Raw genomic sequence first — 17,450 nt, forward strand, 5'->3', positions numbered from 1 at the left:
ACGTCAGTGTTACTGCAGTGCTGAGAATGATCCACCACCCAAATAGTACCTGCTCTGTGAGGGTCCATGGGGGTCCTGACCACTGAAGAACAGGGTAAAGGGGGCTAACAAAGTATCAGAGAAACAGATGGACTACAGTCTGTAACTGTAGAACTACAAAGTGCACCTATATAGTAAGTGGAGCTGATAAAATGGACAATGAGCGTAGAAACAAGGAGGTGGTCAGAATGTTATGCCTGATTTTATATATATGTGTGTGTATATATTTATATATATATACACACACATCGCTGTTGTCTGAACAACTACTACTTTTAATGTAAGTTAGGGGAACCATTTTGGGTCGTTTCTTTTGGTCCATTCATCATGAAATTTACACACAATGTAAAGTATTTTTTATATATATGTATATATACATATATGTGTGTGTGTATATTAGTTTATTTTTCATATTCCAGGCTTTGTGACTCATTTATGATTACCTAACAAATCCTTGTCATAAATGTCTGTCAAAGTAATGAGTAATTACAGTATTTAAGTGATCCTAACAATGAGGAAAATACATTCACTGAACTGTCGGCTGTTTAAATGCATTCAAGCCTGTGTTCCAATAACTAAGCACCACTAACCTAAATTAGATGTGCCACTGAGGCACGTGAGGGACTATTTTTGGGAACAATGTCACTTCCAGAGAGTGAGGGTCAGATCATTTGGACTTAAAGGAGGACAACAGGGGTCCTGCTGGGCTTCTCAGGTTCACATGCTGTATTTATGAGTGCAAATGCTTTTAGGGATGTTTTAGGGATGCTTGTGTGCCAAAACATCAAGCTAAACCCAACGACAGCTGTTAGCGTTGGGGAAGAGAGGAAAACGAAACAGCCACGTCTTAAAATCCAGGTCAGATAGAAAATAGAAAGAAGTAAACGTCTTTTAAAGGTATCTGAGTTGGTCAAGCAGCATCCACACTTAAATCAGAATCAGAGTTGGTTTTATTAGCAAATCACTTACACAAAATCAGACAAAATCAAAAAACACCCAAAAAACTGTTATTGGAAATTATTGTATTGTATTATATTGTATTGTAGTGCAAAGACAACATATCAAATGTTGAAACGGTGAAGTTTTATTAGTTTTTGAAATATATATGCCCATTTTGAATTTGATGTCAACAAGATGTTTTGAAAAAAACACTGTGTTTCATCACCTCTTCTTTTAACAACACTGTAAGCGTTTGGGAACTGAGGAGACACTGCTGTAGTTCTGAAAGTGAAATGTTTTCTGTTCTTGTTTGATACAGGATTTCAGCTGCTCATCAGTTCAGGGGCTCATTTGTTGTATTTTTCGTTTAATAATTCCAAATGTTTGCAGTGGTGACAGGTCTGGACTGCAGGCAGGTCAGTTTAGCACCCAGACTCTTTTAATACGGAGCAATGCTGTTGTAATGCATTGTCTTGCCATATATATATTATTGTTATTATTGTTATATTAATGTTGCCTTCACAGATGTGCAAGCCACCTATACCATTTGCACTAACGTACCCCTACACCATCATGGATGCTGGCTGTGTTCATGATTTCCAAAAAGAATTTCAAATTTTCATTCGTCGGACCACAGGACACTTTTCCACTTCCACTCAGTCCATTTTAAAAGGGCTCAGGCCCAGAGAAGGTGGCAGCATTTCTGGATCCTGTTCATATATGATTTCTGCTTTGCATGATAAAGTTTTAACTTGCATTTGTGGATGCAGCGACGAACTGTTTTCAGACAGTGGTTTTCAGAAGTGTTTCTGAGCCCATGCAGTGATTTCCACTACAGAATCATGTCTGTTTTTAATGCAGTGCCGCCTCTCGTTCTTTAGTAGTGCCTGACCGATATGAACATTTCATGGCCAATGCTGAAACCAACTTTAACAGGCTAAAATTTCAGATAACCAATAATCTGAACAATATAATTTTACTTCTTTTAGGGAAGCAGTGCTGTGGCTGATGTAACAGTCAGTTCTATCAGGAGTTACAGGTGTTAAACTCTTCGCTCTGTTGTCAGACTTCATTAACTTAAACAAACAGCAGAAACTCACCGTCTTAAATAATATAAACATTGTCGCAGTTCAGGGTGGCGCTGCCTTTTACCAGCTTCCCCAGCGGCCAACCTGTTAATTAGTAGCTATATTGTTGGGAGATCATGAGTTTAAATCCTAGGGAAGCCACAACAAAACGGTTGGTCATTATCAACTTTCTTTTTATTTTTCCATGGATACAGTTAAAACCACGGGTCACTGTAAAAGCCAGTCTTATCAGTCGCTGTCGCCTTTCCAGCCCTCCTGAGCTGCTGCTGTGAGGATCTGTGAGCTCTGTGTCAGGGCTGAGTGTTAACAGGCTCGTGTAAAGCGCAGTCCGAGCGCCGTGCCAGGCTGGATTTACATGCTTCTCTGATTTCAGTGCTGCTATGCTGGCTGTAGTTTAAACGCTTTGCTTGTTTTGTTCTACAGGGGCTTTTCAGGGCTGAGCTGAAGATCCTGAACGCTGCTCCAGCCACCTGTCTCACCGTCCGCTCAGAATATCCCCCAGCTGTGTGTGAGAGAGAGAGTGTGTGGAGGGGGGTGATGGAAAATGAGTTGAGAGGGGGTTTCCCCTGCACACATTCACAGTGTCTGTGGGAACCTTCAATCAAATCGAAGCCAAAGCTGACCAGCATGCTGACCAGCACTACAATGTGAGTAACCTTTTTCTTCCACTTTTGAATTCAATTTTTTTGAATTTCATTTTTGAATTCATCATATTAATGAACTAACAAGTTGTTTTAAGCCAGCTGGATGACAGTGATGCTTATTAGGGTTGTAAAAATGCATGGATGCATGGTGTGATATGCTGATTCAGCTGCATGAGTTTTAAAAGGGTTTTGGAAAATTCTGATCAATTATAATAATATTCCTTAAATGTATGGATGAACCGAAATTCTCAGGATGTTCTTCTTTTACTGGAAATGCATATGAAAGAGTTTTTTAATGCACTCAATGAGTTTTTCGTGGTTAAATGAAAGTTAAATTTAAAGAAAAAAATCTGAAGAAATCTTGCTGTACTAATATACTCCTGTTTAAATAGTTCATTCAGCCACATTTGTACATTTAATGCATTTTTATAAGTAGTAGCTGCTCTCGGAACAAAACCTTGTACCTCCAAAATGAGAATTTTCCAGGAGAAGAAAAAACCTACTTTACTTTTAATGTAAGTCAATGGAACCAGACGTTTTTTCTAGTCATTTTGGGTCGTTTCTTTTGGTCCATTCATCATGAAATTTACACACAGTGTATAGTGCTTTCAAATGTTGTCAAAAACTGAAAAACGACAAAAATGGAGATACAAGGTTTTGTTCCGACAGCAGCGAATTACAAGTGAGTCTAATTAAATGTGGCAAAATGATATTTCATGATACACTGACTAATTTTCTATAGAATTAGAATCATTAGGTCAGAGATTTACAGATATATGCAAAAGTTTACATTTTCATTTTCTAAGTGAAAGTAAGTTAACACACCCTCTACAGAGAGCACATTCAAATACGCCATTTTTCTGATGATATTAATGCATATAGTTTAACATAATGTGGAAAAATGAAACATAAAACATCAAATTTGCCATCATTTTATGCATAATGATTGTGCATTAAAACGTGACTTTATTCTTGGTAAAAAAGGTGAGTCATTTGCACCCACATGGTGCCTACATGAATGTGGTGGACCCTGATGTTTTGGACGTCCTCCATCCAGGACAGAAACACAAATCACCTCACAAACAGCAAGGCTACAGTTTTATTAAGGTTCTGTTAGAAATGCTTTAAAGCATTAAGCCACAAGAGCAGGCTTGAGAAGGCTTTTGTTGCCAAGCAACCATGGAGCACTGAACAAGGACAGTCGCCCATCGTTTTACATTGTATATATTTTTCATAAAATCATAAACGTATCATAACATGATTTCCAGTAGAGAAACATGTCTGTTTCTAATGCAGTGCTGTCTGAGAGTCAAATACTGGTTTTCCGCCTCGTCCCTCACATACAGAGATTTCTCCAGACTCTCTGAATCTTTTAATGATATTATGAACCGTAGATGATGAAAAGCAGAAGTTCTTTGCTGTTTTATGTTGAGAAACGTTATTCTTGAATTGTTGCACTATTTGATGGTGCAGTCTTTCACAGAGTGGTGAACCCCTCCTCATCTTTACTTCTGAAAGACTCCGCCTCTCTGAGATGCTCTTTTATACCCAGTCATGTTACTGACCTGTTGTCAATCAACCACCAGGTGTTTTTAGCGTTACACAATTTTACCAGCCTTTTGTTCCCCCGTCCCAACTTTTTTGGAACATGTTATTGACATCAAGTTCAAAATGGGCAAATATTTTTCAAAAAAACATAAAACTTCTCAATTTCAACATTCGATTTGTTGTCTTTGTACTGTTTTCAATTAAATATAGGGTTTAAATGATTTACACATCATTGCTTTTTGTTTTTATTTACATTTTGCACAGCATCCCAACTTTTTTGGAAATGGGGTTGTATTTGCCATGTTTAACACATTAGAAAAAATAAAACATAACATATAACATGTGTTATAACTTTTGTACAGGCCACATTTTATGTTTCTTCCAATTTGTTAAACTGGAACCTGTTGACCCGTCATGGTGCCTGCAGAGTGGGAGATCTCCAAGACTTCCTATTCCTGCATGAGTCTAATGAGGTTTATTGCGTGAGCTGAAAGGATGTTTATAAGTGTCTCTCTATAAGTAGCCCTGTGTCTGGCCCTGGTAACTCAACACCAGCAGGGCGGAGAGGTCACTTTATCCATCCATACTGGAGTTTTATGGTGGTCTAATAATACACAAGCACTGTTTATTTCTCTGTATTTGTTCCATTACGTAAGCATATGTATTTATATGTACAGTGAACTTATATGTGCAGTGAACACAGGGTATTAATGCCGCATGCTTACTGTCCACACCTTGTACTTCCACTGACCACTTAATGGGGTCCGTCTATCCTGTAGGTCCACTATAAAGGTGTAGAAATACAGTGTGTAGTCCATCTGATGTCATGTATAATTTGTCAGGCACCCCTCTACCATCACTGGTCAGTTTCTGACCCTGCTGACCAGATATTATTTGGGTCTCATAACAGAGCTGATATAGTAGTGGTGCTGGTGCGAGTGTATCAGCACAGGTCTACTTTTGTCCAAGGTTCTAGTAATTTGTGGAAAAATGCTTTAAATGTCTAAGATTCATAAGAAGAGGTACTGATTATGTGAATGCGTCTGTGTCCAAAACAGGTCTCATATTGAGAGAGTTTCTACCTTTAATGAGCTGAGTTGTTATGAACATCTGGAGCCGGATAAGGCAGAGGAGCATGAGGACCCAAGAGAGTACTGCTATGGTCAGTGATTGTTATCCTTAATACGATTCCACCATTCATAAAGCCAATATAAGTACAAATGTCTTGTTTGTTGCATGCAATACAAATAAGCAGCTGGATTATCGGGAGGTCATGAGTTTGATCCCCGGTGATGCCACAGGCATCTGTGGTCAGCAGTGGCGGACGAAGTACACACATCATGTGCTTGAGTTAAAGTAGAGACCCCCAAAGTAAAATATTACCCCAGTAAAAGTAGAAGTTCCTCCCTTTAGACCTCCACTTGAGTAAAAGTACTAAAGTATTCATCTTCTAATGTACTTAAGTATCGAAAGTAACAGTACTAAAAGATTAATTATGACTTTAATGTCCTATTATCATTTTTGTTATAGGACTCTTGCATTATCAACTCAGTTTAGGTGAAAATACTCCAGTGTCTCTCTTGGTAAACCAGTCTTTTAATAGAAGGTCATTAATTAGTGACGCTGATGTCTATTAAAATTATCATAAGCACAAAACACTGAAGGCAAACAGTTTCCATCAGGTAGAACTGAGTGGCTCTGAAATCACTTTTTACAAACAAGCAAAGTTTCAGTTTAAGATTTATTTGCAACTTAGTTACAAGTTTAAGTTTAATAAAAACTTTAAACTCAGATTCACAAATGAGTTTCCTTTACTAAACTGCATCTGTAGGTCTCTGTTCATAAACATAAACTAGACAAAACTAATTTACTATAAAATGAAATGTGTTTGTATAAATTCAGAATAAAGACCCGTCAGTCACAACTGCATATGTGTACATATTTCTATATTGTGGTCTGTTTACACAAAGTTAGGTTAGTTCATCATTTATGTTGAATAGACTCTCCCAAAACTTTACGCTGCTGCACTGACGTTGAACCGTGTGCTGCACTGGGTCGGTATGACCAACAGGTCAAAACGAGCTCAAAACAAAGTGACCGCTGTGCCCTGATTGGTGTTGTTGCTTCGCGCTTCTTTCGTTTTGACATGTTACGTTTTTATACACACATAAACCAAAAGGAGCGACAGATTTCTCAGAATGTAGTGGAGTAAAAAGTGAGATATTTGACTTTGAAATGTAGTGGAGTGAAAGTAGAAAGACACCAAAATGGAAAAACTTCAGTAAAATAAAGATACAGGAAAAAACTACTTAAGTACAGAAACGAATTACATTTACTTAGTCACTGTCCACCACTGGTGGTCAGGAGTTCAAGACAGCACAATTGGCCTTACTCTGTGAATGGGTAGGATGACCCTCCCACTCTCCACGTCACTCAGTGCAGTGCTAGCCAGTGCAGGCAGCTCTTAGTGACCATCAGAGAACTGGCAGGTAATGTTGTCCTCGAATGTGTTGGGCTGTCCAATGACGTTACAGTTTGAGGAGATAACAGTGTCTGGCTTCACAGGCTCGGAGGAAGCATTTGCTGGCCTTCAGCTTCCTGGCGCTGGTAGTGCTATGTGATTGGGGGAGCTAGTGGGTGAAACTGGACAGGAGCAAATTGGAGGAAAATTAATTTGTGGAAAAATGCAAAAATAAATATATAAATAAATAAATAAATAAATAAGCAGCAGGAAACAGTGAAGCTGCTTGACTCTTGCGTCTGCTCTGTCCTAAGGAGGGTACCATCCCGTACAAGAGGGAGATGTTTTTAACAAGAGATACAAGGTTCTGTCCAAACTCGGCTGGGGCTACTTTGCTACTGTGTGGCTCTGTGTGGACCTCAGGTATGTAGTGTCATTGTTGCTCACCAGGGGTCATCAGCTCCAGTTCTGGAGGGCCGAAGTCCAGCACAGGTAGGTTTCCAGCTCAAACATACCAGCTAAACCTGTTAAAGGGACATTCCAGCCTAAAATAAGGGTTTAGTTTGTTATATTGTGTAATATCTGTAACCCAGCATTACATCAGCCTCACAAGTGTTGGGTCATTCTACAGAATGTCCATTTTTGTGTTCCTAGCATTTGCAGATATATAAAACATGTTAGGGTTACAATTTATTTATATTTTAAATAAAATAAGTTATTTTGACAATTACACCTTCTTGAGCTTCAATTTAGCAATATTGGTATTTAAATCAATCATCTAGAACTCCAAGCACCACAGAAGAGCTCGTCCTCACAGTCATGTGTGAAGGCTGAGGCCATATTTTGAGGTAAAAACAAATTTTTCTGCAATTTTAACTGCAATAATCTATACATGATTATGGAATATATGAATTAAATGACATAAAGAAAACAAATAAATATTATAAAATATATAATGAAAGTTGTGGTCCCCAGGAGTCGTGTCACTGGTGTTACTGTGTAACAAAAACTCTCTTATTTTGAAATAAAAGTCACACTGATGACATCACTTGACTTCCTTTTACCTGTTTTCTGAGGATCTATTAAGAAAAGCACATGGTGAGTCCACTGTGTCTTTCAGTTATCAGAGATTTTCTCATTTAGCTCATGATTTCATATGAAGCTTTTAGCTGAAGTCACTGGTGTGACCGACTTTATTCTGAGGTAACTGTGAAAAAATAGAATACAAATGGATTAAATGACATATTTTAGTGGATATTCCATGATTGACATGTGGTTTGATGTTCTGTAGCAGCCGTTTAGTAAAATGCATTGTTCATTAAAAATGTCTCTGGTGTTCCTTTATTATGAGTAACACCAGTGAGGATCAGTAACACCAGTGACTCCTATGGACAGATAGAAAAGTGGACGTTTCTGTAGAATGACCTTTTTACAGAATTCATGATTTTATGCTGATTTCATGTTTTTGTTCATGAATGTTTGCTCATTACAACAACAGCATTCTGCAAATACGTCAAACAGCCGTTGGGAATCCCTGTGGCGTCAACCAGTCCTGCCTGCTAGCCTAGAATCTGATCTATAGGCTAATAAATACAAATTAAAGACAAGCTGGTGCTGCTGCGACTCTAATCTCAGTCTAATCTCAGCACTTCCTCTCTCTCTGTATCTCCCACTCTCTCCTTTTTAGCTAGAGGAAAGACAGATTGAGGTAAGTTACATAGATAACAATCTGTCTTGCTAACTTTAGTTTTAATCTTCCTGTCCTCATCTGACGAGTCATTTCCGTCATTCTCTCTATTGTAATGACTTTAACTAAAGTAACACGGCTGCAATGAGGCAGTCAGCTTATTAGAACATACACCAACCAGGCATAACATTATGACCACCTCCTTGTTTCTACGCTCATTGTCCATTTTATCAGCTCCACTTACTATATAGGTGCACTTTGTAGTTCTACAGTTACAGACTGTAGTCCATCTGTTTCTCTGATACTTTGTTAGCCCCCTTTTACCCTGTTCTTCAGTGGTCAGGACCCCCATGGACCCTCACAGAGCAGGTACTATTTGGGTGGTGGATCATTCTCAGCACTGCAGTAACACTGACGTGGTGGTGGTGTGTTAGTGTGTGTTGTGCTGGTCTGAGTGGATCAGACACAGCAGTGGTGCTGGAGTTTTAAACACCTCAGTGTCGCTGCTGGACTGAGAACAGTCCACCAACCAAACATATCCAGCCAACAGCGTCGTGTGGGCAGCGTCCTGTGACCACTGATGAAGGACTAGAGGATGACCAACACAAACTGTGCAGCAGCAGATGAGCTATCGTCTCTGACTTTACATCTACAAGGTGGACTGACAAGGTAGGTGTGTCTAATAGAGTGGACAGTGAGTGGACACAGTGTTTAAAAACTCCAGCAGCACTGCTGTGTCTGATCCACTCATACGAGCACAACACACACTAACCACCACCGCCACTGAGTTGCTATCTCAACAATTCATTTTTGAGTTGATTTGATTTTTTCAGATTATGTTCTTCCAACTTTCTGTAGTATTGAAGTCGTATTAACTTAATTCTTTCATTAATATGTGCAGTGAGTTTTACAGTGTAGGCATGTTTACGTTTCTCATTTTGGCTGGTGTCCCTTTAAATAACTTACTGAGTTGAATCAGGTGTCTGCATAGAGGAATGACCAAACTGTGCTGGACACTGACCTTCTAGGACAAGAGCTGACCCCTGCTGCGCCCTGTTTTTTAATCAGAACTGTGCCCTTGAGATGTTAAAAGAATGTACACGTACTGTACGTGTGTGTTTCAGATCAGGCAGGCATGTTGCTGTGAAGATCCTGAAGAGTGGATCTGGCTTCACCCAGGCCGGCCAGGATGAACTAACACTACTGCGCTGTGTGAGTCAGTCTCTCTCTCTCTCTCTCTCTCTCTCTCTCTCTTATTTTCCCTTGCTCTCTATCAACTTACTAAGCTCTTCCTCTTGCTCCTCCAGGCCAGTGGTCCTACAGCTCGAAACCCCTTAAAAGGCCGCATTGTGCAGTTGCTGGATGAGTTTAAGATCGTTGGAGTTAACGGAGTCCGTATCCTTTTAATGTCCACATGAATCTTTAGTGCATAGCTCATATCACTAATGCCCTGTGACCTCATTTCTCCATCTGCCTCTATTTGTCAGTGACCAAACTAACAAAATGCATTTTATTCTATGATTTCTGTACTCAAATCAAATCGCTCTGTTGTTGGTTTTAATGAGTTTTGTTGATTTTATTAACAAACGCATGCAAGTCAGTGAAACTGAGTTAGTTCTGTCTTTTGCAATGAAACTAAGTGAGTTGTCAGCTTTACCCAGTAAGCGTTTGTTTAGTCAGTGCAGTCTTGTTGAGTAAAACTCCCGGCATCCTCTATTCATATATTCCTGTTTTACTCATCCCCTTTGTGTTGTCCAGTTACTTAACACAGTTGCATGAACCACTAGACATAACATTTTTTAGTAAATCCAACTTTTCATTTTATTGCATATATTTTTTATTGTATAATAAGTGTTACTGTAAATAAAATGTTTTGAAAGTTTTATCATGGATAATAGATATAACAGATATCAAATATTATTATATAATATATACCAGATCAGTTTGTGTTAGATATAAACTAGTGTTCAAAAGAATAATATTTATTATGTAACATTGGAATGCTAGATAGTCAACAATGCAAAACCATGTGTATAAAATGATTTTAATGTGCTAGCTCTGCACAACTCCGCAGCTTCCAAATAATTAGTAGGGAAGAGGAAGCTGTAAATAAAAAATAAGACATGTTAGATGTGTGTTCAGAATGAACAGAAAACTGCCTAGCATAGAAAATTAAGTTAGTGTTGAATTTATTATAACTTAATTCTCACTGCTGTACAGCTTTCTCAGTCAGTTTAGAATCAAATGGAGTCAAATGTCAATGCAGATAACTTCACCAAAAAATAAAAAATTGATCCAATCCTGTAACAAATCTTATTAGTCATTTTAAAAGAAGAAATATCGGATCAATGTAGGCCGATATGCAAGACTTTACTATCCATATCAGAAAAGAAAATTTGGCATTGTTCCATCTCTAGTTTATAGAAGTTACTTAATAGTGCACTGGAACATTAAAAACTGAATAAGCGTCCAGTTTAAATGGCCCATATTATAGAAAACCAAATTAGTATGAAGTAACATGTAAACATTCTTAAAGTTTCTCTTTCTAGTCCATGCAGTCCATATATGGAAACCATGCTGCAAAAATAGCCTGTATTAAACTCCGTCTCTGTGATGTCACAAGAACCCACTCACTTACATACATACATCATCTAAACCGCTTATCCTTCTGGGTCACGGTGGGGTGCTGGAGCCTATCCCAGCTGTCATTGGGCGGAAGGCAGGATACACCCTGGACAGGTCGCCAGTCCATCGCAGGGCAGACAGACAGACAGACATATACAATCACACACACACTCACACCTAGGGGCAATTTAGCATGTCCAATCAGCCTGACTGCATGTCTTTGGACTGTGGGAGGAAACCGGAGTACCCGGAGGAAACCCACACAGACACGGGGAGAACATGCAGACTCCACACAGAAATGACCCTGGTCACCCAGCCAGGAATCGAACCCAGGCCCTTCTTGCTGTGAGCCGACAGCACTACCCACTGCACCACCGTGCCGCCCCACTTACATACAATGGCCAAAAAGTATGTGAACCCTTTTGAATTATCTGCATTTATGCGTAATATTGTCTTAAAATATGGTCTGGTCTTTATCTAGGTTACTATTAAATACGAGCACGATCTGTTTATACTAATAAAACATTAAACAATGTATTATTCTTGTCCCTGTTAAATATATCGTTCAGTGTAGATTGGAAAAAGTTTATGAAGGCGCCCAACCAAGGTCACCAAAGGCACAATGCAGAATGCTCAATAAAGGATAAAAGAGGCCCAGAGAAACCGCTAAAGGCTTTAAGGAATCATTAGAACCGGTTAACATCTCTGTTAATGAATCTACCGTACAAAAACATTGAACTGCTGCTCTCCGAACACAAAAACTTCGCTGTAAGCCAAGTTTGCCACCTTATTATGGAAAAATGTCTGGTGGGCTGAAGAAAATAAGGTTGAATTGTTCAGGAGGAACACAAAGCACTACATATGGCATAGCAGAGCTTAAGCAGTTTTGTAAGGAAAAACAGTCCAGCAGGGGCGTGTCTTCAGTTGGGCTGGGGTGGGCGTTGTCCACCTAGAGATAAGCCTTGTCCTCCCAGAGGAATCATCTGCCCATCCAAAGAAAACCCTGAATAAAATCACCATTATAGCTGTTTTTTGAGTGTTCATAGTTTTTTGTCATGGACAATTTTGTTACTGCTCATCTAAAATGCGCTGCTTTCCTATTGGCCGTTCTGAAGGTGGGTGTGTTTAGTCAGAGCTCCTCCTTGTCATTATCGACAAACCAGGCACTTCTTCAACATACGCAGTACAGACATGGTGAACCGACATTGGGCCTTAAAGACTCTGACTCACCACTGTTCTCTTATCTGGGATTTGTTCTTAGGTAAGCACAGAATCTACACACTCAAGAGCACAAAGGGGAGAACAGTTCTGCGCTTTAAGAACTTGTCATGAATCTGACGTAGACTTTTTCTTAGGACCTTTCTCAAGAACACATTAAGAAAACTTAGATACTGATGAATGAGGCCCATTGCTTTTGTTGCCCACCCAAATCATTCAAATGCCCACCCAAAGATCCTAGTGACAGCTCTCCAGTCCAGTATTCCTCTTAAACATTATGCTGGTCTGATTTACAGCTGCCGGAAGTGCCTGATTGAAGTTTGGCCAGTTATTACATCCAAAGGTTTACTTGCTTTTTCCACCAGTGCTGTGACTGTTTAATTGGTGCGCTCATAAAGACATACAATATTGTAATTATTTTTACGCTGTTAGCCTTAGAGCATTGCATTTGTCCATGTTTCAACAGGTCACATTTTATGACCAACTAATGCAGAAAACTAGGCCATTCCAAAGGGTTCACATCATTTTCCTTGCCACTGTCTACCCACCTATTCAGCCTGCACTGTTAGAAATGAAGGTTCTGTTCAGGTACATTTTTCATTTATCAAGGTACAAACAGTGTAAATGTTCCCTCAAAGCTCCAACAGTGGTTTTAAGGTCTGATTGTGAACCTTAAATAAGTTTTTCCAGGTGAAAAGTTCGTATTTGTACCTTTTCATAACCGAATGTTTTAAACAGAACAGTAAAATAAAAGCCTGGAGACGAGACGGGGTGTGTGGAGTCAGTACAGCTTAGAACATATCATTTCAGTGGATTATGGTTCAGTTATGTTCCCTGACTGAAGGTACTGAGATGGACCCTTGAGGGTCCCACCCCAGTGACAAGAGGGCCACTGACCCAGCGACAGTTTAGTACCTTTATTTCTGAGAGTGTACAGCAGTTTAGCTCTGCCCATTCATACTGAAGTTCTACAGTGTTTCAGCTCTGGGTGCTTTTTGAATACAAGACAGCCAATCAGAACATGGCTCATTTACATATATCAAATAAAAAAATGACAAATAGGATGAAGGCATTTACAGACTCAGAGCAGAATGGGATACTTTGATTCTTGACTTGCTGATGCAGACATATGTCTGGTGCTGGAGCTGCTAGGGCCAGACCTTCGCTGCTGGCAGGTGTGTTTCGGCAAACCTGGTCTGTCGCTCGGCTGTGTGAGGAGAGTAATCGCTCAGGTGAGTCGTGCGTTCTGCATATCAGAGCCCTGGAAGCTACATGAGCCCTATGTGCTTTAATAAGGAATGCCATGTTGCTTTTACAAGTACTGGGTCCTGCTACCTTCTTCTTTCTCAGGTGCTTGAGGGTCTTGACTATCTGCACACCCACTGTAAGATCATCCATACTGACATCAAGCCTGAGAACATTCTGCTGTGCCTGGAGCAGCAACCTCCAGCAAACACAGCAGGCCACAGGCCCACAACACACACAGATACAGGTAGGACATCCCAGGAGAAAATCAGCATCCACTGTAAATCTGAAGCAGAAGTTAAAACTGTTTTAAGAAGGTTTGGTGCATTCAGTGATCTTTTGTCTCTCCTACTTACCAAACAAATCTAGAGAACGTTTCAGTGAAGATTGCAGATCTAGGCAGCTCTTGCTGGGTGGTGAGTCCAAGGCTGCAGCCTTCATAAACTTCTATGGTACTGTGACATACTGCTTTGACCAGCTACCTGCATGTCTACAAAAATTAAATGAAATCTCTCCCTCATTTTGTTCCAGTACAAGCACTTCTGTGAGGAGATCCAGACCCGGCAGTATCGCTCGCTAGAAGTTCTGCTGGGCTCAGAGTACGGCCCTCCTGCTGATATCTGGAGTGTAGCCTGCATGGTCAGTCTTCAAGGCCTTAACCAAACATTGCATTCATCAGAAATGAGCTCCCCTAACTGTGCACTTCCAAGACGCTCTTAAGAGGGTTAAGCTGAACCATACAGTGAGTTCAGTTCTTTAGAAATCGAGGGGAACCAGATGTCCTGAGCGTTTAATGCTTCTGAAAGCTCCCTCACAGAAAGTCGTTACAATGATTACAAACATGTTGCCTGATGCCTCAGACATTGAGTGCGTTTACATGCACTCAGGAATCCGATCATAATCAGATTTCTGCAGTTATTTAATTATTCATATAGTCATGTAAACGTCATCCTCCAATTTCTTAGATTGGAATAAGGTCTAGAAATCCAATCAAGTAATCCAATTAAAGAGGCTGGATTTTAGCTCAGTAATCAGATTTCCCAGTGCATGTAAACTCTTACTCGGATTTCTTTCGGATTTGAAGCGACACTGAAACCAACTACATGTTTGACGAAACTAACTACATGTTTTAATATTCTTCATTTTCTAGATGATGTATGTTCCATATTTTCAGGTAAAATGGTGCAATGTTTTAAAAAAAAAGCTGCAGCATGAAGTTTGAGTTTTACGTTATGTTTACATCGCGTTCTCTTCTGTAAGTTTATTGGCTAGTTACAAAGCAGAAATCTGATTACTGCCTGACTCATGTTGACTTGGAGTTTCAAATTATCTGATTACTCAAGAGCATTTAAACACGGATTGATCGGATTACTGACAAAATCTGATTTTCTGCAGTTATCGGATTATTAAGTGCTTGTAAACACACTCACTGTTGTTTTTTTTTATATTTTCAAAACAAAGTTTTGATCTAAAACTTACGTTTAAAAATACATTAATGGCAGAGAGGTACATGCAGCGTGTTGTAAGGCAAAATAGTCCCCAAAGAAAACTTATTTTTAGATGTAAATCACCTAATTCAACTAACTCACATATGCCCTCACTCATTCATGTTTAGCAGGCCAAAAATTCGCCACGAGGGGGCACCATTATACCGTTATCAACATTGCTTATAAAAAATATGTGTAGGTTCAAAATGTCTATTTGTGATGTTGACATTACAAAACACCATTATAACACCATTACAGCGGGACACAGATTCCGCAGGCTCCATAAAGATCCGATCTGCTTTTACTCTGCTTTGCAAAACTTTTCACAGGCGGATTCCTCACGGTTCGGGTGTAGAAATCAGAAATGCCATTCACTGATACATTTTGAAGAATACTATTCACTCGTTTTTACACTGACCTCATGAGCTGAGTTCATGAAAATGACTCCAACCCAGTCATACAAACCCAGATGTTGTGTTTGGGCGCAACATGGATAAATAAAGGAATGATGCACTTTACCTTGAGTGCTATAGATCTTAATATTTGGCCCAGATTTTCAAAGCCACATTTCTGTTTTCCCAAGGCATTTGAGCTTTCCACCGGAGACTCTTTATTTGAGCCCAAAGCTGGAAAGAATTTCTCTTTGGAAGAAGGTATGCTGATTAAGTTATGAATCTATTTGGAACGTCTAACAAAAAATAAATAGTTTTGGTGTTTATACTGACCATTTTGTGCCTTTCAGACCACCTTGCACACATCATTGAACTCTTAGGGAAGATCCCTGCGTCAGTAGCCCTGTCTGGCAAATATTCATCTGAGTACTTCAACCGGAAAGGTGAGTAGAAAATCTCTACAAGTGGCATAATTAGCATAAAACATACACCGATCAGCCATAACATTCTGACCACCTCCTTGTTTCTACGCTCATTGTCCATTTTATCAGCTCCACTTACTATATAGGTGCACTTTGTAGTTCTACAGTTACAGACTGTAGTCCATCTGTTTCTCTGATACTTTGTTAGCCCCCTTTTACCCTGTTCTTCAGTGGTCAGGACCCCCATGGACCCTCACAGAGCAGGTACTGTTTGGGTGGTGGATCATTCTCAGCACTGCAGTAACACTGATGTGGTGGTGGTGTGTTAGTGTGTGTTGCACTGGTCTGAGTGGATCAGACACAGCAGTGCTGCTGGAGTTTTTAAACACCTCAGTGTCACTGCTGGACTGAGAATAGTCCACCAACCAAAAACATCCAGCCAACAGCGTCCTGCGGGCAGCGTCCTGTGACCACTGATGAAGGACTAGAGGATGACCAACACAAACTGTGCAGCAGCAGATGAGCTATCGTCTCTGACTTTACATCTACAAGGTGGACTGACAAGGTGGGAGTGTCTAATAGAGTGGACAGTGAGTGGACACAGTGTTTAAAAACTCCAGCAGCACTGTGTCTGATCCACTCATATCAGCACAACACACACTAACACACCACCACCACGTCAGTGTTACTGCAGTGCTGAGAATGATCCACCACCCAAATAGTACCTGCTCTGTGAGGGTCCATGGGGGTCCTGACCACTGAAGAACAGGGTAAAAGGGGGCTAACAAAGTATCAGAGAAACAGATGGACTACAGTCTGTAACTGTAGAACTACAAAGTGCACCTATATAATAAGTGGAGCTGATAAAATGGACAATGAGCATAGAAACAAGGAATAATGTTATGCCTGATCGGTGTATTTAGCATAAATCTCACAATTAATAAGTTAACCATGATGAGTCACACAAGGCCTTAGAAGACTTTAAGAAGACCAGTTGTCCAATGCAAGGAACAGATAGGTCCTCTCATTGGCCCATGCTTATGTATGATGACGCAGGTGACCTCCAGAGGATTCCTGCCCTGCGTCCATGGGGGCTGTATGAAGTCCTGGTGGAGAAATATCAATTTCCTCTCCAAGAGGCCGTCCTCTTCTCCGATTTCCTGCTTCGGATGCTGGACTTCCTGCCTGAGCGGAGAGCGACGGCAGCTCAGTGTCTAAAACACCCCTGGCTTAAACTGTGACCTTACATTCCCTTTGACATAAAAGACTTTTATCTAACATTTTAATAGATTAAAGAGCTTCACACCTTTGCCTTAGTAGCTTTTTAGCCAAATTTGCCTCAAAACTTGAATATATATAGTAAATAAATCTAGTAAAAACTTGAATTTATAGAGAAAGGTTTATGTATTGTCTTGAAGTTAATCCCTCATCTAAAATTCCACACTTCTGTTTGTTTTTGATACATATCGCTGCTGTCGGAAGGAAACCTAGTATCCCCATTTTTGTCATTTTTCAGTTTTTTACATAATTTGAAAATGCCTGTTGTTCTTTACATTGTGTGTAAATTTCATGATGAATGGACCAAAAGAAATGGTCCAAAATGACTTGGGAAAAATTCTGGTTCCATTGACTTACATTAAAAGTATAGTAGGTTT

The 17,450-nt window shown here is 39.8% G+C and overlaps 1 protein-coding gene across 1 annotated transcript; it reads left to right on the forward strand.

Moving 5' to 3' along the window:
- The first annotated feature begins 2,620 nt into the window (after window positions 1-2,620).
- On the forward strand, window positions 2,621-17,093 carry si:ch211-220i18.4 (SRSF protein kinase 3). Its single transcript, XM_036591743.1, has 12 exons — window positions 2,621-2,713; window positions 5,317-5,420; window positions 7,034-7,142; window positions 9,531-9,618; window positions 9,714-9,801; window positions 13,375-13,481; window positions 13,600-13,741; window positions 13,864-13,910; window positions 14,026-14,133; window positions 15,565-15,634; window positions 15,724-15,816; window positions 16,852-17,093. The coding sequence occupies exons 1-12, from the start codon at window positions 2,694-2,696 to the stop codon at window positions 17,034-17,036; spliced, it is 1,161 nt and encodes a 386-aa protein (XP_036447636.1). The 5' UTR covers window positions 2,621-2,693; the 3' UTR covers window positions 17,037-17,093.
- Window positions 17,094-17,450: the final 357 nt, after the last annotated feature.

This window comes from Colossoma macropomum, unplaced genomic scaffold (assembly GCF_904425465.1).
Source record: "Colossoma macropomum unplaced genomic scaffold, Colossoma_macropomum, whole genome shotgun sequence".
Classification (NCBI taxonomy): Eukaryota; Metazoa; Chordata; class Actinopteri; order Characiformes; family Serrasalmidae; genus Colossoma; species Colossoma macropomum.

Excerpts from the sequence above, each read along its gene's own strand:
- si:ch211-220i18.4 (XM_036591743.1), top strand. The coding sequence starts at position 2,694 with ATGCTGACCAGCACTACAAT. Across the intron at positions 5,421-7,033 it reads CCCAAGAGAGTACTGCTATG|GAGGGTACCATCCCGTACAA; the intron begins GTCAGTGATTGT and ends CTCTGTCCTAAG. Across the intron at positions 7,143-9,530 it reads TGGCTCTGTGTGGACCTCAG|ATCAGGCAGGCATGTTGCTG; the intron begins GTATGTAGTGTC and ends TGTGTGTTTCAG.